We start from the raw sequence: 22,662 nt of genomic DNA on the forward strand, positions 1-22,662 counted from the left end.
AAAAATGTGTGGTTTTACAGTGTAATAACTCTATCTTAAGTGCACGTGAATCATTTACATACTGTTTTACATTTCGTTTAGAAAGTATCAGCTCGATCCTCTTTGTATTATTGTCATGACAATCAATAAAATCATTTTTGATTTTAAAAATCTTTCCTGGATTTTTGCTACATTGCTATGCATTGAACGCCATTACGCATTCAAATTTAAAAATCAAATTGTTTCCAATCAATAACAGCAGAATGATATATCTCACCGTCATTTTCTCTTTAAACTTATTCCTGAAATTACATCTTTTATTTCTCAATACTTAAATTATACCACAATTTTACTACGTATATCAATATGCATAACTTTTTTTTTTTGTTTTTTTGTTTTTTTTAATTTTTTTTAAATTTTTTTTTGTTTTTTTTTGTTTTTTGTTTTTTGTTTTTGTTTTTTTTATTTTTTTTTTCTTTTTTTTTCTCTAAAAAAACAAAAAAAAAAAAAAAAAAAATATGCATAACTTTTTAAATTTAATACGATTTAGTATTCCAACTAACTTTCATTCTATCAGGCTGCTTAGTGGTCCTTTTAGGCCTACCTGAATTATTGTTATTACTATCAGCAGCATTATTGGTACTTACTACTTGTGCTAGGAACTTCATCAGGCACTTGTTCAGATATTATTTGTGTATCAGCGACCGAATTTGTAGTTTCATCAATTTCACCAATTTGAGGACTTATAATTTCAAACTTTGGTGATTCAAGAGAAAGTTCATTGTCACTATCCTCGCTGTTATTTAATACTGCATGGCTTTGTTCATCTTTAGTTTGTTTATCAAGCGGTTTTCGTAGATCAGGCGAATACCGTCGCATAGCTTCAAAATTAGTGACCATAATTTTTCCCGTTTTTTCATTAAGGACTTTGTAGTTATAACCTGCAATACGACTTATAACTTTGAACGGTCCTATGAAATTGCTGCGGAATTTTCTGTACGAACTTTCTTTAATTGGTTTCCAAATTAATACTAAATAATTTGGCTTGTACTCAACTTGATCCTTAAGTTTTTGGTCTTATCGTCGCTTCACTTGCATACAATACTTTAAATTATTTTCGCGTGCTATATCCCAAATTTTCTGTTAATTGACATTAACTTGCTGTTCTGTAAAAGTTGCCATTCTTAATATTAAACGCCAAACTTGATTTAAACAATACCTCAAATATCAGTGCGGAAGCAGGTTTCTCTGTTTGGTCTCTTCCACTTGTCGTACGAAAATATGCGTGGGCTGAGGGCTTTCGTTTCGAGTTGAACAGTGAACACTGCACTATGAAGCAAAACAGAACTGTTCGAAATTAGCTTTTGCTTAATTTTCTTCTGAATATTCTCCGCTTAGGCAGCTTTCGACTTCGTCTTTTCTTAGCAGCATCACAAATCCTCAAAATATAGAATTTGTTCTGAACCAATGATTACTGAATATCTTTTTTACCTCTCAGGTATTATGGCTGGGCTCCATTATATCCTCTTTTTCATTTTATACTCGATTGGGCAACCATACAAAGTTGGTCTCTTGTTGAACTCCGAAGAGCAGGATGGGTCCAATGCCATCAAAAGCCTCGCCCAATACACCATCTCCAAACTAAACAAATCCAACACCAAACTGCAACTGGTAGAACGATACCATGACTCAACATACTTAAACGTCATGAACAATGTTTGTGAACTTATCGACGAAAATGTTGTGGCTATCATATCTGGGTCAGATTCAACTTTGACGGCGATTCAGGTGAATATGGCAAATCAGTTTCATGTTCCACTTGTTGCTGCGGTGGCTACAAATCCTTTCCTCGAACCCGTCTCTAAGGAAAACTTTGAACTGAGACTTTCACCATCAGACGTATTTCAGAGTCAAGCTATATTCGACTTGTTGAAGGAGTACAATTGGTACCAATTTTCGATTCTGGCATCAGCAGACGATTACGGGATCAACAGTATCGTGCATTTGCAATATCTGGCCTCGCAAGATGACAACTTCAGCATTAGGGACGTCCAACATTTTGATGTAAGAAAAGATCTGTCAGATTCAGAAAATTCTTCTTTCTTTGAAAAAGAGCTTCAACTGATCAAAGATTCGATAGCCAAGGTTATTGTTCTAAATTGTGATGGAAAGTTCGCCAAAATCATATTCAGGTGAGATATCTTTAAGTTTGCTCGTCTGTAGCATTTTTTGTGGCTCATAGCTGGCTGGTAGATTTAAACCTAACTTTGCAATATTTATCGAATAACTGGATTTAAATTAAGCACAATTATCTATTTTCAGGGAAGCCGAAAGAAAGGGCTTGATGGACGAATCATTTGTCTGGATAACGACAGATGCGATCACATCTAAACCAGAAACAATGGCCTATGATGACTTGTCCTACCCTTCCTTCTACCAAGGATTGATAGGAACGCTGCCTCACTATGGAAAAGGTTCCAAACAATACAAAGATCTGGCAGATGGATACATTATGACTGGTGGTAAATCCTCGGATTTGCACATGTCATCTGTAAAAGTTTCTATGGGTCTAGAAATCGTCCATTTCTCTCTAAAAGAGCTTGATGAGGGTGAATGGGACAACTCCCCATCAGTTAGCTGTAAAACACCTTCTTACTGGGTTGGTGGTGAAGAACTCTTCAGCAAGATGGATGAGAATTTCCAAAACGGAGCATATGACAATTCTGGGGTGGTCATTCCAACGTATGACATATTGAACTTCCAAGAAAAGGGCTTCGAGAAGATTGGGAAATGGGAAAATTCCAGTGGTCTTGTAAACCTTGGTAAGGATGAAACAATATTACGGTGGGTCGACAGAAAAGATGTTCTATTTAGTGGCAATAAGTATTCACCTCCCAGTGGAATAGGGAACACGCTCACTGGCTATCACCTTCGAATCGGCATAGTTCCAGAACCACCGATTGCATATTTCGATGAGAAGTGTGGTAATAATTCAAGTCCTGACTGCTGGTACGGCTGGAATCCCGATATCATCAAAAAACTCCAGGAAGACCTAAACTTCACGTACGAATATGTTCAGCCGGCAGATAATAAATATGGTGGCTTCAACAAGGTAACAAAAGAGTGGAATGGAATGATTAGAGACATTCTGGACAGAAAAACAGACTTGACCATAGCTCTGTCAATAAATACTGAGCGGTCAAAATACATTGACTACACTGCTTCTTTCTATGAGGATCAGGCTGCGTTCATTGTTCATACTAAGACATCCAAAAGTTCATCAAACATGTTCTTTTTCCTGGAACCCTTCGAGTTATCAGTGTGGATAAGTATCATTGGCCTAATCCTGGTGATCGCTCTTTTAACCACATTTTTCAGTAAGTTCTCTCCTTTCGGAAAATATGGCAGGACTATCCACGCTATGCAGAGTTGTGCATGCGCCGAATGTGTGCTGAGGAGAGAAATCAAAGTGGCTAAGAAGTGTAGGTTTGTTGATACGAAGACATATAGTTGTTTGGTGGAGAAAGTAGAGGAGGACGATGAGATGAACGAGCTCTCTTACTACAACTCAACATGGCTTATTGGAACAGGTTTGATTTTAGGCTACTTATTCTATAATTCAACATGATCAGCGAACTTCAAGTTTGTAATTGAGGTATTGATAATTAATTCAGCACGATCGTGCGCGTGGATCACTATAATGGGTATAATATTGTTTTTAGCATATCATTATGATGTAAACTGTGTTTCAGGTTTTGTTCTGCAAGGGACTGACACACTTCCTACTGCACCGTCTGGACGCTTCCTTCTTTTCATGTGGTGGCTCTTCATCATGATTCTCACCTCAATGTACACGGCAAATCTAACTGCTCATCTGACGCTGGATCGTTCTACCGCAACAATTACCAAACTAGACGATCTGTTGAACCAGGGAGACTATAAGTGGGGACTTATAAATGATCGTAATCTTCAGACCATGATGTCTGATCATGAGGATGAAACATACAACAAAATAGTTAGCAGTGGAGTTGGATTGGAAAGTTTAGATGAAGGCATCACAAGAGTTAAAAAAGGCGATTTTGTCTTCATTGATGACAGCTCTGTGCTTACTTTCAATTTCAGGGGAGACTGTCAAGCTGCACTTACGAAAACAGGCAAATTCAACAACCAGTGGGCATTGGGGACACAAGTAAATTCACCATATTCAGCAGTTATCAACAGCATGTTCCTTCAATACCGTGAGAGGGGTTGGTTTACCACCAAATTTGACGAATGGTATAACTCCGCTGATGAAAACATACAGACTTGCTCTTCTTCGGTTGGTAGTGATGCTAAATTTGGTATCCCCATTTTAGGGGGACTGTTCCTTATTTTAGGTGTTGGAGCTGTAATAGCCTTTGTCACTGTCTTCCTTGAAATACTCTACGTTTCTCACCTAGACAGTATAGAAAAGGGGCAGAGTATCTGGCAATGTTTGTGGAAAAGAATAGTATATAAGTATCGTGAAGTCACCGAAGAGTGGTTTGATAGAAGTCACAAAAGAGTTGAAGGCCATGATTCAAACGGGTTTGATCGAAACCATAAGGAAGAGGTTATTTCTAACACTTCTATCTGAAATATTAAAAGTGTTATCATACGCTGAAAGTTATGCTTACAATATAGACCTCAAAGGAGTATGAGTTTGTGAAGATAGAAGAACTAGCAAAGTTTGAAGAAACACTCTACGTTCCTTGTAAGAGTATAGACGAGTGTTGACACGACATTTTGTCTAATGTTGCCACCAATATAATTGATTCTGCCTCCCACTGGGAGGAAGCCGAATTGTTGGCGGATCATAACAGTATAACATTTAAGGTTAGATGTCAAAGCAGTTAATCTTATCTATATTTAGGTGAAGCCCTTTAGATGAAAATATTTATATTTTTAAATTTAAATTTTTGAGTGTGTAGTTGTAAACCTAATTAGATTCATATTATTTAGAGTAATTTAGTTAAAAAAGATAATTATTGTTTTAAAATAGCTTGAGTCACCTCAAGAATTGTTTTGCTGAGTAAATAAACTTACTTAATATCAAGAAATAATAAAACATGACTGAAAATTATTCGCTTCACTCAGCTGGGGTTCGTGAAGTAAATATTCCGATCGCATATCATGACAGAAATTTATGCAAATTATGAAAATGTTACCGATTCTCTAGCTTTAAAAAGAGTTTTTGATTGGAATATATATAATAAAAATATCTGTTCATGTAGGAAGTATTAAGATGTAATGACAATGCTGACAATAAATACTTTTTCACAGTATGCCTTTCAATTTATAAAGAGCTAACATCTTTGCACTGCAATGGTACTGCTCTTGTGTGTGTGCGTGCACTTCAAGGATTAGAATGTGCAAGTTTACGATAGAGGATGGGAAGTCTTTTATCACGCCAAATGTTTGCATGCTGATGATTTCAAGGTTCGATCTCAACCAAAATAAAATGTATATAGACTTTACCAATGCTTGGATAGTGACGCAGCGAAGCAAATAAATAATGTGTAACCTTGATATATATATCTATAAATAATGTGTAACCTTGACAGATATGGCAAATAGTGCGCACCTGCCCAAAACTTTGTATGTGCTGCAAATTTGGTGACAGAAAATGCCGTTATTAAGCTTATATTAACTATTTGCCGAGTTTGCAGCCTTTAGGTGTGCCTGTATGTGGTTATACTCTTGACTGATGGATTGGAACATTCTGTCGAGAAGTCTGTGTGTATAATTGTATGGGATGTTTCTCACGAGGGTGTTGATTAAAAAACAAAGCAAATATAGGGTAAGGGAACAAAAACTTGAATTGTAGCATTAAGTTTCTAAGCTGTTGATTGCTAGGCTAGCAGTTCTTTTCTCCTTGACTGATGTACATTGTACAATCGAATCTGATTGGTCAATTTCACTACCTTTTATCACAACATTTGCTTCGAATCCGTGTGGCTATGTGTGTATAATTGTGGGGGATATTTCTCATGAGGGTACTAGGTATTGATTAAAAAACAAAGCAAACAGGGCAAGGAACAAAAGCTTGAATTGTAGCATTAAGTTTCTAACCTGTTGAGTGCTGTGCTAGCATTACTTTGCGTTCTTATAGTTCTTTTCTCCTTGACTGCTGTATATTGTACAATCGAATATGATCGGTACCTTTTATCGCAACAGTTGCTACGAATCCGTTCATGCAAACGCCGTATGTGAACAATATGGAGCTACGACTCTCCCCGACCGATGTTCATCAAAGTGAGGCTGCATAGTGTATATTATGCACTGTTGAAGGAGAATTCCACATTGAAGACACTTAGTATTTTGACACAAAGAGAGGCTCAACATGTCTCAACTTCTGGAATCTGGACGCCAAGATTTTGTCAGATGTCCGTTGGCCATTTCGCACATAAGACTAAATAGCTTGTCAGTTGTCACTGCTTGTTAGGGGTCGTTCAGTGTTCACATATTACGTAATCAGCCTAAGGGGGAGGGGGGTTTCCGAATGATTATGCTAGTGTAATTTTGGCACAATAGCTATGTGTAAAACTGATTACGGAGGGGGAAGGGGAGGAGGTTTAAATTGTCCAAAAGGTGATCTCGTAATAATATGTGACCGGTCCCTTAATTTCCGGATATTAGCACTATACCTTCTGATTAAAAACTACGTAATATTATCTTTCTGCAAAGATTCAATTAATTGTAATTTTCGTTATTATATAATATCTAGTTAGCATACCTCATGTTTCGTTTCGAGTTGCACACTATATATAGCAAAACAATACTTTTGTTTAATTGTTCTCTAAATATTTTCCGCTTAGACAGCTTTTCGTCATGGACTGTTCACTTTAAGCAGCATCACAAATCCTCAAAATATAGAATTTGTTGTGAACCAATGATTACTGAATATCTTTTAAAGCATTAAAGTTTTGTTTTTACCTCTCAGGTATTATGACTGGGCTCCGTTATATCCTCTTTTTTATAGTAACCTCGATTGGGCAACCATACAAAGTTGGTCTCTTGTTGAACTCCGAAGAGCAGGATGAGTCCAATGCCATCAAAAGCCTCGCCCAATACACCATCTCCAAACTAAACAAATCCAACACCAAACTGCAACTGGTAGAACGATACCATGACTCAGTATACCTGAATCTCATGACTAGTGTTTGTGAACTTATCGATGAAAATGTTGTGGCTATCATATCTGGGTCCGATTCAACTTTAACGGCGATTCAGGTGAATATGGCAAATCAGTTTCATGTTCCACTTGTTGCTGCGGTGGCTACAAATCCTTTCCTCGAACCCGTCTCTAAGGAAAACTTTGAACTGGCACTTTCACCATCAGACGTATATCAGAGTCAAGCTATATTCGACTTGTTGAAGGAGTACAATTGGTACCAATTCTCAATTCTGGCATCGGCAGACGATTACGGGATCAACAGCATCGTGAACTTGCAATATCTGGCCTCACAAGATGACAACTTCAGCATTAGGGACATCCAACATTTTGATGTAAGAAAGGATCTTTCAGATTCAGAAAATTCTTCTTTCTTTGAAAAAGAGCTTCAACTGATCAAAGATTCAATAGTTAAGGTTATTGTCCTAAACTGTGACGGAAAGTTCGCCAAAATCATATTCAGGTGAGCTATATTTAAGTTTATTTGCTTTAAAAAAATCCTTTATCCGAAACTCAGAATCTATTAGCTGGCTTGTAGATTTAAATTTAACTTTGAAATTTAACCATATCATGTAATCTTACTTGGTTTTACCGAATTAATTTTCAGGGAAGCCGAAAGAAAGGGCTTGATGGACGAATCATTTGTCTGGATAACGACAGATGCGATCACATCTAAACCAGAAACAATGGCCTATGATGACTTGTCCTACCCTTCCTTCTATCAAGGATTGATAGGAACGCTGCCTCACTATGGAAAAGGTTCCACAAAATACAACGATCTGGCAAATGGATACATTATGACTGGGGGTAGATCCTCGGATTTGCGCATGTCATCTGTAAAAGTTTCTATGGGTCTAGAAATCGTCCATTTCTCTCTAAAAGAGCTTGATGAAGGTGAATGGGACAACTCCCCATTAGTTAGCTGTAAAACACCTTCTTACTGGGTCGGTGGTGATGAACTCTTCAGCAAATTGGATGAAAATTTCCAAAACGGAACATATGACAATTCTGGGGTGGTCATTCCAACGTATGACATACTGAACTTCCAAGAAAAAGGCTTTGAGAAGGTTGGGAAATGGGAAAAGTCCAGGGGTCTTGTTAACCTTGGTAAGGATGAAACAATATCACAGTGGGTTGACAGAAAAGATGTTCTATTTAGTGGCAATAAGTACTCACCTCCCAGTGGAATAGGGAACACGCTCACCGGCTATCACCTTCGAATTGGCATAGTTACAGATCCACCGATTGCATATTTCGACGAGAAGTGTGGCAATAATTCTAGTCCTGACTGCTGGTACGGCTGGAATCCTGATATCTTCCAAAAACTTCAGGAAGACCTAAACTTTACGTACGAATATGTTCAGCCGGCAGATAATAAATTTGGTGGCTTGAACAAAGAAACAAAAGAATGGAATGGAATGATTAGAGACATTCTGGACAGAAAAACAGACTTGACCATAACTATATCAATAAGTACTGAGCGGTCCAAATACATCGACTACACTGCGTCTGTATATGAGGATCAGGCTGCTTTCGTTCTCCATACTAGGGCCACCAAAAGTTCATCGAACTTGTTCTTTTTCCTGGAACCCTTCGACTTATTAGTTTGGATAAGCATCATTGGCCTAATCCTGGTGATCGCTCTTTTGACCACATTTTTCAGTAAGTTCTCTCCTTTCGGGAAATATGGCAGGACTGTCCACGCTATGCAGAGTTGTGCATGCGCCAAATGTGTGCGAAGGAGAGAAATAAAAGTGGCTAAGAAGTGTAGGTTTGTTGACACGAAGGAATATAGTTGTTTGGTGGAGAAAGTGGAGGAGGACGATGGGGTGAACGAGCTCTCTTACTACAACTCAACATGGCTTATTGGAACAGGTTCGATTGTAGAATAGTCAACCCAAATTGTTATAACATCTAGAACTCAACTCTGGAGTAATAGATTGTTCTATTGTATAACCTTCTTTTATAAATTGCAGTAAACTTGAGCTAAATTATAACTCTAGCAATGATCATGATGCTTAATTCAACACGACCGCTTATATGATATATTTTTTGTCTCAGGTTTTGTTCTGCAGGGGACTGACAAATTTCCTACAGCACCGTCTGGTCGCTTCCTTCTTTTCATGTGGTGGCTCTTCATCATGATTCTCACCTCGATGTACACGGCAAATCTAACTGCTCATCTGACGCTGGATCGTTCTACTGCAACAATTACCAAACTAGACGATCTGTTGAACCAGGGAGACTATAAGTGGGGACTTTTAAATGATCGTTTTATTCAGAACATGATGTCTGATCATGATGATGAAACATACAACAAAATTGTTAGCAGTGGAGTCGGATTGGAAAGTTTAGATGAAGGCATTGCAAGAGTTAAAAAAGGTGGTTTTGTCTTCATTGATGAAAGCTCTGTACTCACGTATAATTTCAAGGGAGACTGTGAAGCTGCACTTACGAAAACAGGCAAGTTTAACAACCAGTGGGCATTGGGGACACAAGTAAATTCACCATATTCAGCAGTTATCAACAGCATGTTCCTACAATACCGTGAGAGGGGTTGGTTAACCACCAAATTTGACGAATGGTATAACTCCGCCGATGAAAACGCACCGACTTGTTCTTCTTCGGTCGGCAGTGATACTAAATTTGGAATTCCGATTTTAGCAGGACTGTTCCTTATTTTAGGTGCTGGAGCTGTAATAGCCTTTGTCACTGTGATCTTTGAAATACTGTACGTTTCCCGCTTAGACAGTATAAAAATGAGGAAGAGTATCTGGCAATGTTTGTGGAGAAGAATAGTGTTTAAGTATCGTGAAGTCACAGAAGAGTGGTTTGGAAGAAGCCACAAAAGGGTCGAAGATGGGTTAAGGATTCATGCGAATTTATTTCAAACAATAAGCAATAAGTAATTTCTAACACTTCTATTTGAAGTATCGAGATTTTTATCACAGGCTGATAGTTAACCTTTCAATATAGACCTCAAAGGAATATGAGTTAAAATATTTCCATTTTCCATTTTATGTTTATGTCTATGAGCGTGTAGTTATAAACCTAATTATCACCTTAATAATCCCAGAATGTGTGTGTGTCTGATCGTCTGTCTGTCTGTCTGTGCGTGTGTAATTTCCGGTCTGTTATATTTAATAAACGGTAAGAGTTACGGGACTGGTTTTTTCGGTATAGTGCCGACAAAACTCTGACGAAGCCAATAAGCAAATTTTTAAAAAATCGGCCGATGGTTTGTGGTTTAATTGGTGGTTTTGTACCATAAATGTCAGGCACCGCAATAGAAACATTTTTGAAGAATTCGCAAATTCACACTTCATGATCTCTTTAAATGAAATAATATTCATGTGTTCAATTTTGTCGAATGAGGGTTTTATTTGATAGTTTATTAATTATTTGATAGGTTTAATAATCGGATCGAGCCAAATCTTATAGAATTGTGTTTGGTCATTCAAATTACGCCTGTCCTAAAAAAATGAGAGTTGTAGCTTCTCAGATAACTGATATAATACATTATACGTAGCATAACGAGTTTGTACATTACGTGTGATCAGGTAGTTGGATTACCTGATCACGCCCGTTAAATTGCAAGGGGACCCAATTAAGGTGCCGTGTCACACAATCACCCAATCGATTTTTGGTAACGAGATACACTAAATCACAAAATGCTTGATAACTTTGTTATTTCAAATCCATTTTATCCCTTAACTTTTATTCAGATCACATGCAGCAAATAATCTGCAAAAATTAGGCGACTAGCTTGTTCGAAAATAAAAATATAGGTGATTTGATATTATATGGGAGTGATCTGAACTATCGGCCGGGTGGTGTAGTGGTATAACGATCGCCTCCCAAGCAGAAGACCCGGGTTTAAATCCGGTCGGATGCAACCCGGCCAGTTACCAAGCTGTGATTTGGTACAGCTTCGGCTGTGGTATAAGACCCAACGTATGTAATGTTACTTTTGGCCCCCCTGTATATATAATAACGTTGCGTTACACGATTGTTTCAAGTTAAACACAACAAATAAATTACAAGGCTAATATTTTACACTGACATTCCTTACAATTTAGATGTATAATTCTAGAATTACCCGCATAGAAGTTTTTACAATTAGATGAGCAGTATAAATGCGGCTTGTTGAGCTGGTGATGAGCATAATTGAGGCAGATTATTGAAAATTTTAGTTTTACAACATTTAATAGCTCTGAACCTTCTATCCTGGGAACCCTCTTTGGGACTACAGTTATGTATCTTCTTTCACACACAGATTCAATGTTGCAGACCGCAGATCCACTCTGCCATCTTAAGAGGCACTCATTCTGACAGCGTTCTTTCATTTCATATATTCTTTTGATCCATTTCTATCTTTTATAGGCTACCACGTGTAGGTATCTCCCACGTGACAACAACACGTGATGTTCGCCTCTACGATATTTGTTTTCATGCTTTTATAAACTCGTATTATGCAATCTTTACACCATATTACTTCACACCACGTTTTAATAAAGTATAAAACAGTATGATTTCATACTGGTTCATACTTTACAGCTATGGCGTTTTTAATTCAGAGGAATAAATGTTACGAAGGAAATTTATTTCGTTACAATTTTACGGTCAATCCCAGCTTTTTCTCATGACCAAGTGACACCAAGCTCAGTGAGTATATGGTCATGGATTCATGACGATACTGGAAACTTGTGGGGTTTACAAGTTATCGTTATGTATCATTAAATCATTTAATTATATAAGCATGAAGACCTTATAGTCTTCCCTAAGACCTTATAGTCTTCAACTTCGGATTGTAGGTTGCATGTCTAGGTTTTTTCTTTTATGTCAAGGGGGAAAATGTGCAGGAGACCACCTACTCCACGATGGCATCTGATACAATACAATACAATACAACATTAGATTCCAACATATGGTGTGTATACTAGATAAAATACCTGCAAACTATGATATTGTCTGACTATTATAGATCTAACTACAATATGTCTGACTCAATTTTTATCCATTGAGGGATTACAATCGAGCTTGACAAGTTATTTATTTCCTAAGATTTGCCTTTTTTCGGTTTTTTTAATCAACTATCAATAGTACTATCAATCAACTATCAATAGTACTAAAAGTTGCTGCTTTATCAACTTGCCATAATATGGTATACGTGGTCAATCTTGCGATCTCGCACCCACCGCACTTAAATCACGCCTAGATGACGTGTTCTTACACTCTTGACTCTTGAACGATGTAATTAAACTCTGTAGTCTCCAGCTAAATGTGTGTTGTGAGGGATATTCCCCATGAGGAATTAAAAACAAAGCAACAGGGTAAGGAAACAAAAGCGGGACAGACTGGAATGTAGCATTGTTAGCGTACGGTTAGAACTATCCTATTTAGCTGTACAGCAATACTAAGCCTTAGGTAACGGTTAGAACTATACCTTAAAATTCCTAACATAATATTGTGTTTGTGAGAACAATCAATCGTATTCGTTATGTCTTGTTAGCATACTTAATGCTTCGTTTCGAGTTGCACACTATAAACCTATAAACTTTTAAAACAGTTCTGTTCGAAATTAGCTTTTGTTTAATTTTCTTCTAAATCTTTTCCGCTTAGACAGCTTTTCGTCATGGACAGTTCACTTTAAGCAGCATCACAAATCCTCAAATTATAAAATTTGTTGTGAACCAATGATTACTGAATATCTTTAAACCATTAAAGTTTTGTTTTTACCTCTAAGGTATTATGGCGGGGCTCCGTTATATCCTCTTTTTTATTCTATCCTCGATTGGGCAACCATACAAAGTTGGTCTCTTGTTGAACTCCGAAGAGCAGGATGAGTCCAATGCCATCAAAAGCCTCGCCCAATACACCATCTCAAAACTTAACAAATCCAACACCAAACTGCAACTGATAGAACGATACCATGACTCGATATACCTGAACCTCATGAACAGTGTTTGTGAACTTATTGATGAAAATGTTGTAGCTATCATATCTTGGTCCGATTCAACTTTAACGGCGATTCAGGTGAATTTGGCAAATCAGTTTCATGTTCCACTTGTTGCTGCAGTGGATACGAACCCATTCATTGAATCTCACTCTAAGGAAAACTTTGAACTGAGACTTTCACCATCAGACGTATATCAGGGTCAAGCTATATTCGACTTGTTGAAGGAGTACAATTGGTACCAATTCTCAATTCTGGCATCGGCAGACGATTACGGGATTAACAGCATCGTGAACTTGCAATATCTGGCCTCGCAAGATGACAACTTCAGCATTAGGGACATCCAACATTTTGATGTAAGAAAGGATCTGTCAGATTCAGAAAATTCTTCTTTGTTTGAAAAAGAGCTTCAACTGATCAAAGATTCAATAGTTAAGGTTATTGTGCTAAATTGCGATGGAAAGTTCGCAAAAATAATATTCAGGTGAGCTATCTTTAAGTTTATTTGCTCGTCTGTAGCATTCTTTGTGAATCCTTTATCTGAAACACAGAGTCTATCAGCTGGCTGTTAGATCTAAACTTAACTTCGCAATTGAACCACATAATATAATGTTACTTGGTTTGATCGAATACCTGGACTTAAATTAAGCAAAATCATTTATTTTCAGGGAAGCCGAAAGAAAGGGCTTGATGGACGAATCATTTGTCTGGATAACGACAGATGCGATCACATCTAAACCAGAAACAATGGCCTATGATGACTTGTCCTACCCTTCTTTCTATCAAGGATTGTTAGGAACGCTGCCTCACTATGGAAAAGGTTCCACACAATACAACGATCTGGCAAATGCATACATTATGAGTGGTGGTAGATCCTCGGATTTGCGCATGTCATCTGTAAAAGTTTCTATGGGTCTAGAAATCGTCCATTTCTCTCTAAAAGAGCTTGATGAAGGTGAATGGGACAACTCCCCATCAGTTAGAATTAGCTGTAAAACACCTTCTTACTGGGTTGGTGGTGAAGAACTCTTCAGCAAATTGGATGAAAATTTCCAAAACGGAACATATGACAATTCTGGGGTGGTCATTCCAACGTATGACATACTGAACTTCCAAGAAAAAGGCTTTGAGAAGGTTGGAAAATGGGAAAAGTCCAGGGGTCTTGTTAACCTTGGTAAGGATGAAACAATATCACGGTGGGTTGAAAGAAAAGATGTTCTATTTAGTGGCAATAAGTACTCACCTCCCAGTGGAATAGGGAACACGCTCACCGGCTATCACCTTCGAATTGGCATAGTTACAGATCCACCGATTGCGTATTTCGACGAGAAGTGTGGTAATAATTCTAGTCCTGACTGCTGGTACGGCTGGAATCCTGATATCTTCCAAAAACTTCAGGAAGACCTAAACTTTACGTACGAATATGTTCAGCCGGCAGATAATAAATTTGGTGGCTTGAACAAAGAAACAAAAGAATGGAATGGAATGATTAGAGACATTCTGGACAGAAAAACAGACTTGACCATAACTATATCAATAAGTACTGAGCGGTCCAAATACATCGACTACACTGCATCTATCTATGAGGATCAGGCTGCTTTCGTTCTTCATACTAAGGCCTCCAAAAGTTCATCGAACTTGTTCTTTTTCCTGGAACCCTTCGACTTATTAGTTTGGATAAGCATCATTGGCCTAATCCTGGTGATCGCTCTTTTGACCACATTTTTCAGTAAGTTCTCTCCTTTCGGAAAATATGGCAGGACTATCCACGCTATGCAGAGTTGTGTATGCGCCAAATGTGTGCTAAGGAGAGAAATAAAAGTGGCTAAGAAGTGTAGATTTGTTGACACGAAGGAATATAGTTGTTTGGTGGAGAAAGTGGAGGAGGACGATGGGGTGAACGAGCTCTCTTACTACAACTCAACATGGCTTATTGGAACAGGTTCGATTGTAGAATACTCAACTCATAACTTTTATAAAATCTAGAACTCAACTCTGGAGAAATAGTTTGTTCTATTGTATACTTGATTGTAACTCTAGCAATGATCATGATGCTTAATTCAACACGACCGCTTATGATATATTTTTTGTCCCAGGTTTTGTTCTGCAGGGGACTGACAAATTTCCTACAGCACCGTCTGGTCGCTTCCTTCTTTTCATGTGGTGGCTCTTCATCATGATTCTCACCTCAATGTACACGGCAAATCTAACTGCTCATCTGACGCTGGATCGTTCTACCGCAAAAATTACCAAACTAGACGATCTGTTGAACCAGGGAGACTATAAGTGGGGACTTTTAAATGATCGTTTTATTCAGAACATGATGTCTGATCATGATGATGAAACATACAACAAAATTGTTAGCAGTGGAGTCGGATCGGAAAGTTTAGATGAAGGCATCACAAGAGTTAAAAAAGGTGGTTTTGTCTTCATTGATGAAGGCTCTGTGCTCACGTACAATTTCAGGGGAGACTGCGAAGCTGCACTTACGAAAACAGGCAAATTCAACAACCAGTGGGCTTTAGGAACACAAGTAAATTCACCATATTCAGCAGTTATCAACAACATGTTTCTACAATACCGTGAGAGGGGTTGGTTAACCACCAAATTTGACGAATGGTATAACTCTGCTGATGAGAACATGCCGACTTGTTCTTCTTCGGTTGGCAATGATACTAAATTCGGAATTCCGATTTTAGCGGGACTGTTCCTTATTTTAGGTGTTGGAGCTGTAATAGCCTTTGTCACGGTGTTATTTGAAATACTTTACGTTTCCTGCCTAGACAGTATAGAAAAGGGGCAGAGCATCTGGCAATGTTTGCGGAGAAGAATAATATATAAATATCGTGAAGTCATTGAAGAGTGGTTTCATAGAAGTCACAAAAGGGTCGAAGACCATGATTCAAACGGGTTTGATCGAAACTATAAGGAAGAGGTAATTTCTAATACTTCTATCTGAAGTGTTAAAGGTTTTATCACATGCTGATAGTTATGCTTTCAATATAGACCTCAAAGGAGTATGAGTTTGTGAATATAGAAGAACCTAAGTTTGAAGAAACACTATACGTTCCTTGTAAGAGTATTGACGACATTTATGGTTTACGGTGAGGCAGTATCATGGCCCTTATCACCAATGTTATTTATCTTGCATAGATTTTGTGCAATATGACATTGAAATTAGATGCATAGCTGATAGCAGTTGATCTTATTTATAATTAGGATGAAAATAGTTCAAATTCCTTTAATTCCTGTATGATATTGATACAATTGAAGTGATTTTTGGTGGTGTATTGTTAATCTTTGCTCGTTGTATTATGTAGTTCTACCAACGCACTTACCGATCTTTGAACCGAGTAGTGATTCCAAGTGGGAGCTTGATAGGGGAACTTCCTCTACAATGAATTCAGTACTGAAGTCAGATCACTACATCATAAAATCGATCGAAGAATCATAAACTATCTTAAATCTTATTTCATCTTTATCGGGATTATTCATAAATAATATATAATATAATGTATCTCTACTTCTTATTTGCATCTGATAAATCATTTATATGAGTCTATCCCCTGTCTCTAAAGTAATTCTAAAATCAAAGTGTATAAAATATAGACGTACTATTACTAAAGTACTAAACTACGAAGTAAGTAGTCTACAGCAGAATTGATATTTTCTGTATAATAGATTGTTTTTTTGAGATTATGCAGTTGTTTGTTGCTAAATATGTTCACTTCACCATTTCGAATCGGTCTGACACATTGATTAATACCCGACACTTGTGTCAGTTGCTAACCATTATATGTGCGGTATACAAGCACATTATTTCTCGTTACGATTGCACTGCAATGGTATTGCTCTTGTCTGCATGCGTGCACTGCGCGGCGAGGATTATAATCTTATTTTATAACTCCTTTATTACGCCAATTGTCTATAACGTTGCATACCACAATGCAATATTCTACACCAACTTTCCTAACGATTCAAGATGTTTAATTTTAGAATTATCCTCATTGAAGTTTTTACAATAAGATGGGCAAAATGAATGAGGTCAGTTGAGCTGCCGATGAGCATAATTGAGGCAGATCCAGAGTATTCAGTTACTATTGTTAGTTTACAACATTAGATTCCAACACATTGTGTGGTAAAATTCCTGCGAACTGTTATACTTATATTGTCTAACTATACCATAACTGTAGCTATTTTTATTAACAAGTGACTGAGTGTAAACAAAAATAGGGACACCGAAACACCAGATGACCAGTAAATTTGGCATAGCAATTAAATCAGGCCCTTAGTGCACCTATAAGTGAAGCGATGCTGCAACCAAGGCATGCTAGGTTTTACCCTTACCAAAGTTATGTACATGTCGATCTTATCTAATTATACACAGCAGTACCAAATTACTAAGCTGATCGAAGGAATAACGGCCAATGTTGCGATTAATTGCGGTGTTTAGTCAATCGAGCGATTTCGCACCCATCGCGCTTAGGGCAGAGTGCCCAATGTCATGACAATTTTACGACAATTTGTGACAAGATGTGACAATATGTGCCAATATATGACAATATACGACAATATTTGACATTATATGACAATATACGACAATATATGACAGTACATGACAAGATGTGACAAGATTCGACAATAAAAGACAAGATTTGACAATATACGAAAATATAATATGACAATATATGACAAGATTTGACGATATTTGACAACATATGACAATATACGACAATATATGACAACATATTATGACAGTATACAACAAGATTAACAAAATGTGACAAACCGTGGGAAAATGGGCACTCTCGGTTCCTACCCCACTTATATCGTACCGTTGTGTTACACTCTTGACCGATGTATTGAAGCAGTTCTGTAGCCTAGCTAAGTGTGTGTTGTGTGGGATATTTCTCATGAGGAATTAAAAACAAAGCGAACAGGGTTAGGACAACAAAAGCGAGTGACTGGAACCGTAGATTAAGTTTCTAAGCTGTTGGGCTAACATTACTTTGCGCTCTTGTAGTTGTTTCCTTTTCGTCTATAATGGTAAATAAATTATAAACCTTGTATCTAAAAAATTGTTTCCATTTTGAATAATATGCAGTAATTCTCGTTTGAATTTTGCTTGGCTACGTTTTGCATCTAATTATCAATCAACTAATTTTGTACCCCCTAGGGCCTCTGGTAACTTGGTAACCTGGTAACTTGGTAACCTGGTAATCTGAGATATGCTGATTAGATATATTCTCGTCCTCAAACTTGCATTTCATTCCATCGCAGAACTCATCCCCTTCAAAGTAGGCCTCCTTCTCGACTCTAACGATGAAGCGGAATCAAATGCGATTAAAAGACTGGCTGACTTCACAATCTCTACCATGTACTGGACCTTACAGTTGGAGGTCCAGTATCACGACCAGACGTATCTCAGTATGATGGGAGGAGTTTGTTCCCTCATTGACCAGGATGTCGCTGCTATTATATCTGCTTCAGACTCGTCCTCGACTGCTATACAATCGAACCTGATTGGTCAATTTCAAATACCTTTTATCGCAGCAGTTGCTACCAATCCGTTCATGGAAACGCCGTATGTGAACAATATGGAGCTACGACTCTCCCCGACCGATGTTCATCAAAGTGAGGCTGTATATGCACTGTTGAAGGAGTTTTTATGGTTTGACTTTTCCATTCTTGCGTCTTCTGACTCTTTTGGAATAAGAAGCACTGTTCGATTACAGTATCTCGCATCGCAAGACATAGAATTCCACATTAAAGACATTCAGAACTTTGATACAAAGAGAGACTTGTCTCAACCTTCGGACGTCAAGGTTTTTTCAAAAGAACTGGAAGTGATCAAAGATTCTCTTGTCAGAGTTATCGTACTAAGCTGCCATGGACGGTTTGCCAAACGGATTTTCAGGTAAGAATCTCATTAGCTTTTCTTGTAATTATGTTTTTCTAGTGCTCTAAAATGACATTGATAAGTTGTACATAGTAAGTTTCTAGTAGTTACTAACCTTAAATTATCAAAATAATGATTAAGTATATGTTCTAAAATATGGCGTAGTTATCAAATATGCAGTTTGGCTAACACAATGCTTTCCACATTTCCAATAACTTCAGTTAAACGTTAACCAGTGCCACTATCCTACAGTGAAGCAAAAGAAATGGGATTGATGGCTAAAGATTACATATGGATCACACTAGATGGGGTGACAGCACGACCAGACACCCTGACACATGGTGACAGATCGTATCTGTCATATTATAAAGGAATATTCGGCACCACTCCCCACTATGGTAAAGACTCTGGTGAATACAGCGATCTAAAGGATGCATACGTGTTGAATGGAGGGCTTTCAACAGATTTAACGAGGGCTTCTGTCAAAGTTTCAGAAGGTCTCAAACTTATTCATTTTTCGCTTCTTCGACTCGGAGATATTGAAAGAGAAACATTGAAGGAGGTTAGATGTGGCAAGTTAAACACCTGGGGTGCTGGTCAACAATTGTACTCCAATATGAAGAAAGATTTTTCTGGAAGGCAGATTAGCAGTATAACTGGAATTGAACATTTTCCGACTTACGAAATTATGAATTTCAAGTCTGATGGTTTTGAAAGAGTTGGGTTCTGGACATATGAAACTGGGCTTCTTGATTCAGTCGGCCAAAAGGTAAAATGGCGAAGCAGAAAAGACCTCACTTTTATTGGTAGTGATACACATCCACCAACTGGACTCGGCAGCTTAGAAGGGTACCACCTACGGATCGGCATCGTAGAATATCCACCTACCACTTATTTTGTTAACTCTTTAGAGTGCGAGAAAGATCCATCTCGACCAAGGTGCTGGTATGGCTGGAGTCCCGAAATCTTCACGAGACTTGCCGAAGACCTTAAATTTACATACGACTATGCAGTAGCACCTACAAAAATGGTTGGTGGCACCTCCGAATCAGATTCCTGGAGCGGATCCGGAACATTAATGGGAGATATCATAGACAGAAAAACTGACATCACAATACCTATATCCATGACATATGACCGTGCAAAGCATGTCGACTTCACAGCTCCACTCCATGAAGACTCTGCAGCTTTGGCCATGTATCCTGCCATTGGAAGTTTCGCTTCATCAGCAAACATATTCTTTTTTCTTGACCCTTTTGAGATGTCTGTCTGGGGAACTATCTTACTACTTATATTTGGTATTGCCATTCTTACTAATTTCTTTAGTAAATTTTCCCCCCTCGGAACATATGGTGAGAAACTCCATGCTATGAAAACTTGCCCTTGCAAAAAATGTGTCCTGAGGAGAAGGGTAAAAAAGGTTGTCAAGTGCCAGGTAGATGAGGGTGAGGAGGACGATGGTATGAACGACCTCTCTATCTACAACTCAAACTGGCTCATTGCAGCAGGTTTAGTAAATATAGAGGAATGTTGAGCAAATTTTATTGTTGTTTGTAAACTCAGTCAAAAACGATTGTTTACCCGTTAGGAGTAAGGTTCGATATTTTATTAATTCAGACAAAATAAGCAGTTCCTAAGCTGAATTGCTTTATTTTCAGGGTTCGTGTTACAAGGGGTAGATGTTCTCCCGACTTCTCCATCTGGAAGAATTCTACTTTTGACGTGGTGGCTCTTCATAATGATCATATCTGCCATGTACACAGCCAATCTTACCGCCAGCTTGACAGTGGAATCAGCGGTAAAGACAATTAACAATTTCAATGAGTTGCTTTCGCAAGAATACTACGAATGGGGTGCCCTTGAAGGCGATTTACTATCAAGTCAATTAAAGAACAGCACAGAAGAAGAGCATAGGGATATATACACTAGAGGTAAAAAGATCATTACAACAGATGTGGCAGCGAAAAAAATAAAGGAGGGACGATTTGTGTTCGTTGGGCCAAGGACTCTCCTAGAGTTCGTACTCAAGGATGACTGCGAAAAAATAGTGGTCGATACGACATCGTATCAAAACCAGTGGGCTTTCGCAGTGCCATTTCATGCACCATATCTTAAGCCGATAAATAAAATGTTCATTACCTACACAGAAGAAGGATATTTCACTCAAGGATTCGAGAGGTGGAAAAGTGGTGAAGAAGGAGGTGAGACATGTCCTGTGGAGTCTGACGAGATCGGGAGTGACACAACTTTCACTCCTCAGCTCCTAGCCGGACTCTTCATCATTCTGGCTGGTGCTGTTGGGTGTTCACTTACCATATGCTGTTTGGAATTTCTTTTCGTCGCATACTTAGACAGCAGGAAAGGTAAGGGCTTTTGTGAATGTCTGGGAACAAGGATCTATCTGAAGAAATGTGAAGTGATGGAGGAATGGTTCGGCTTGGATCGAGGTAAATCAGCTAGAAATAACATAATTTTTTACAACCCTGACGGCACAGATGATAAGCCTATAGAAGTCCCCCACTCATCGGGCAGCAATCGTTCCCCTTACCACTACGCTAACTCAAATGGTGGGATGATAAGTCATCGAGCTTTAACCACTCAAGATCGTCCTTTTACGGAGGAGGGTAATTTCATCCTTAAACAGAAGGATGCATATGCGTAGGTACTGAGTAATTACCCATAGAAACAGACTGGGTAATGACTGAGTTTAAAGATGACCCAAATCCCAATTTAAAATCCCGAGATGGACAAATTGACTTGAAATGAAGAGCGGGTACTGGATTTGGGTTTAATTAGGCCGAAATCATTGGTTGATTGTTTAAGATTCAGTGTCATGATAACGACTAGTATGTTTTTGGAAAATGTGAAAGTTATAATGTTGAAGGTCTGCTTTTTGAAATTTAAACAAATGATGATTTGTTTGATGATATTTTAACATTGTTCATGTTTCTTTTCAGTGACCCAAATACGATAAACATGGCACGTAATTCGCTTCAAAATGTTTAACTGTAGGTTACAAAACACATATTGTTTATAAAATAGAGGGTTACTTGATATTTCTTGACAAAGATCTGTTTCGTTTCGCAAATTTTTAATTTATTTGGCAAAAAATAGTTTTAATTGGAATATATTGAGTAATTACTGTGTTTTAGTTGGAATATATTGAGGAATTACTGGGCATGTTAAAAGTTCATTTCATTCTAAAAATAACTGAACTTTTGTTTTACTTTGTTAAGATAAAGTTTTTAACGCAAACTGTTAAGATACGAAACGAAACGAAACACTGTATTTACTACCCCGCTACAATGCGACAAAGATATTGTATAAAGATAACTAAATAATTTACACAATACGGTGACCATGTCTGAGCGGCTCTCCTCAAATAACTTTCTCTCCTCCTCGGAGCTGAAAGTTAAAAACAAAACACGGGTCTCATATAACAATCAAAAAAGGTAATCTACGTTGCTTCAGAGTTCAGACGGTTATTTGGTAGAAATTGTCCAATTCATTGCGCTTTTGATAGGTACTGTTTACCGCTCGAGCTGGCAGTCAACTACCGCGCTGTTACCATGGTTACCACAACTACCGCGCTGTTACCATGGTCACCACAACTACCGCGCTGTTACCATGGTTACC

General features: G+C 37.9%; 5 protein-coding genes across 5 annotated transcripts in view; all 5 read left to right on the forward strand.

The window, feature by feature from the left end:
* LOC134812636 (uncharacterized) overlaps positions 1 to 22,662 on the forward strand; it is a 55,615-nt gene that overhangs the window by 17,206 nt on the left and 15,747 nt on the right. The gene's annotated exons all lie outside the window — the stretch shown is intronic.
* On the forward strand, positions 1,482 to 5,489 carry LOC134812222 (glutamate receptor ionotropic, kainate 2-like). The gene is made up of 3 exons (XM_063819485.1): positions 1,482 to 2,171; positions 2,302 to 3,569; positions 3,732 to 5,489. Exons 1-3 carry the CDS (start codon positions 1,483 to 1,485, stop codon positions 4,592 to 4,594), a joined length of 2,820 nt encoding a protein of 939 aa, XP_063675555.1. The 5' UTR covers position 1,482; the 3' UTR covers positions 4,595 to 5,489.
* On the forward strand, positions 6,945 to 10,540 carry LOC134812900 (glutamate receptor ionotropic, kainate 2-like). Its single transcript, XM_063820505.1, has 3 exons — positions 6,945 to 7,634; positions 7,779 to 9,046; positions 9,233 to 10,540. The coding sequence occupies exons 1-3, from the start codon at positions 6,946 to 6,948 to the stop codon at positions 10,078 to 10,080; spliced, it is 2,805 nt and encodes a 934-aa protein (XP_063676575.1). The 5' UTR covers position 6,945; the 3' UTR covers positions 10,081 to 10,540.
* LOC134812901 (glutamate receptor ionotropic, kainate 2-like) lies at positions 12,853 to 16,825 on the forward strand. The gene is made up of 3 exons (XM_063820506.1): positions 12,853 to 13,611; positions 13,796 to 15,069; positions 15,224 to 16,825. Exons 1-3 carry the CDS (start codon positions 12,923 to 12,925, stop codon positions 16,084 to 16,086), a joined length of 2,826 nt encoding a protein of 941 aa, XP_063676576.1. The 5' UTR covers positions 12,853 to 12,922; the 3' UTR covers positions 16,087 to 16,825.
* LOC134812637 (glutamate receptor ionotropic, kainate 2-like) lies at positions 18,080 to 22,239 on the forward strand. The gene is made up of 4 exons (XM_063820124.1): positions 18,080 to 18,173; positions 18,304 to 19,044; positions 19,279 to 20,534; positions 20,685 to 22,239. Exons 2-4 carry the CDS (start codon positions 18,356 to 18,358, stop codon positions 21,686 to 21,688), a joined length of 2,949 nt encoding a protein of 982 aa, XP_063676194.1. The 5' UTR covers positions 18,080 to 18,173; positions 18,304 to 18,355; the 3' UTR covers positions 21,689 to 22,239.

The sequence above is a fragment of the Bolinopsis microptera genome, chromosome 3, assembly GCF_026151205.1.
Source record: "Bolinopsis microptera isolate Bmic1 chromosome 3, MBARI_Bmic_1.0, whole genome shotgun sequence".
Lineage (NCBI taxonomy): Eukaryota > Metazoa > Ctenophora > Tentaculata > Lobata > Bolinopsidae > Bolinopsis > Bolinopsis microptera.

Coding starts and splice junctions, on each gene's coding strand:
- LOC134812900 (XM_063820505.1), top strand. CDS start 6,946: ATGACTGGGCTCCGTTATATCCTCTTTTTTATAGTAACCTCGATTGGG. Junction 7,635..7,778: donor TTCGCCAAAATCATATTCAG/GTGAGCTATATT, acceptor ATTAATTTTCAG/GGAAGCCGAAAGAAAGGGCT. Junction 9,047..9,232: donor AACATGGCTTATTGGAACAG/GTTCGATTGTAG, acceptor TTTTTGTCTCAG/GTTTTGTTCTGCAGGGGACT.
- LOC134812901 (XM_063820506.1), top strand. CDS start 12,923: ATGGCGGGGCTCCGTTATATCCTCTTTTTTATTCTATCCTCGATTGGG. Junction 13,612..13,795: donor TTCGCAAAAATAATATTCAG/GTGAGCTATCTT, acceptor ATTTATTTTCAG/GGAAGCCGAAAGAAAGGGCT. Junction 15,070..15,223: donor AACATGGCTTATTGGAACAG/GTTCGATTGTAG, acceptor TTTTTGTCCCAG/GTTTTGTTCTGCAGGGGACT.
- LOC134812637 (XM_063820124.1), top strand. CDS start 18,356: ATGCTGATTAGATATATTCTCGTCCTCAAACTTGCATTTCATTCCATC. Junction 19,045..19,278: donor TTTGCCAAACGGATTTTCAG/GTAAGAATCTCA, acceptor ACTATCCTACAG/TGAAGCAAAAGAAATGGGAT. Junction 20,535..20,684: donor AAACTGGCTCATTGCAGCAG/GTTTAGTAAATA, acceptor CTTTATTTTCAG/GGTTCGTGTTACAAGGGGTA.
- LOC134812222 (XM_063819485.1), top strand. CDS start 1,483: ATGGCTGGGCTCCATTATATCCTCTTTTTCATTTTATACTCGATTGGG. Junction 2,172..2,301: donor TTCGCCAAAATCATATTCAG/GTGAGATATCTT, acceptor ATCTATTTTCAG/GGAAGCCGAAAGAAAGGGCT. Junction 3,570..3,731: donor AACATGGCTTATTGGAACAG/GTTTGATTTTAG, acceptor ACTGTGTTTCAG/GTTTTGTTCTGCAAGGGACT.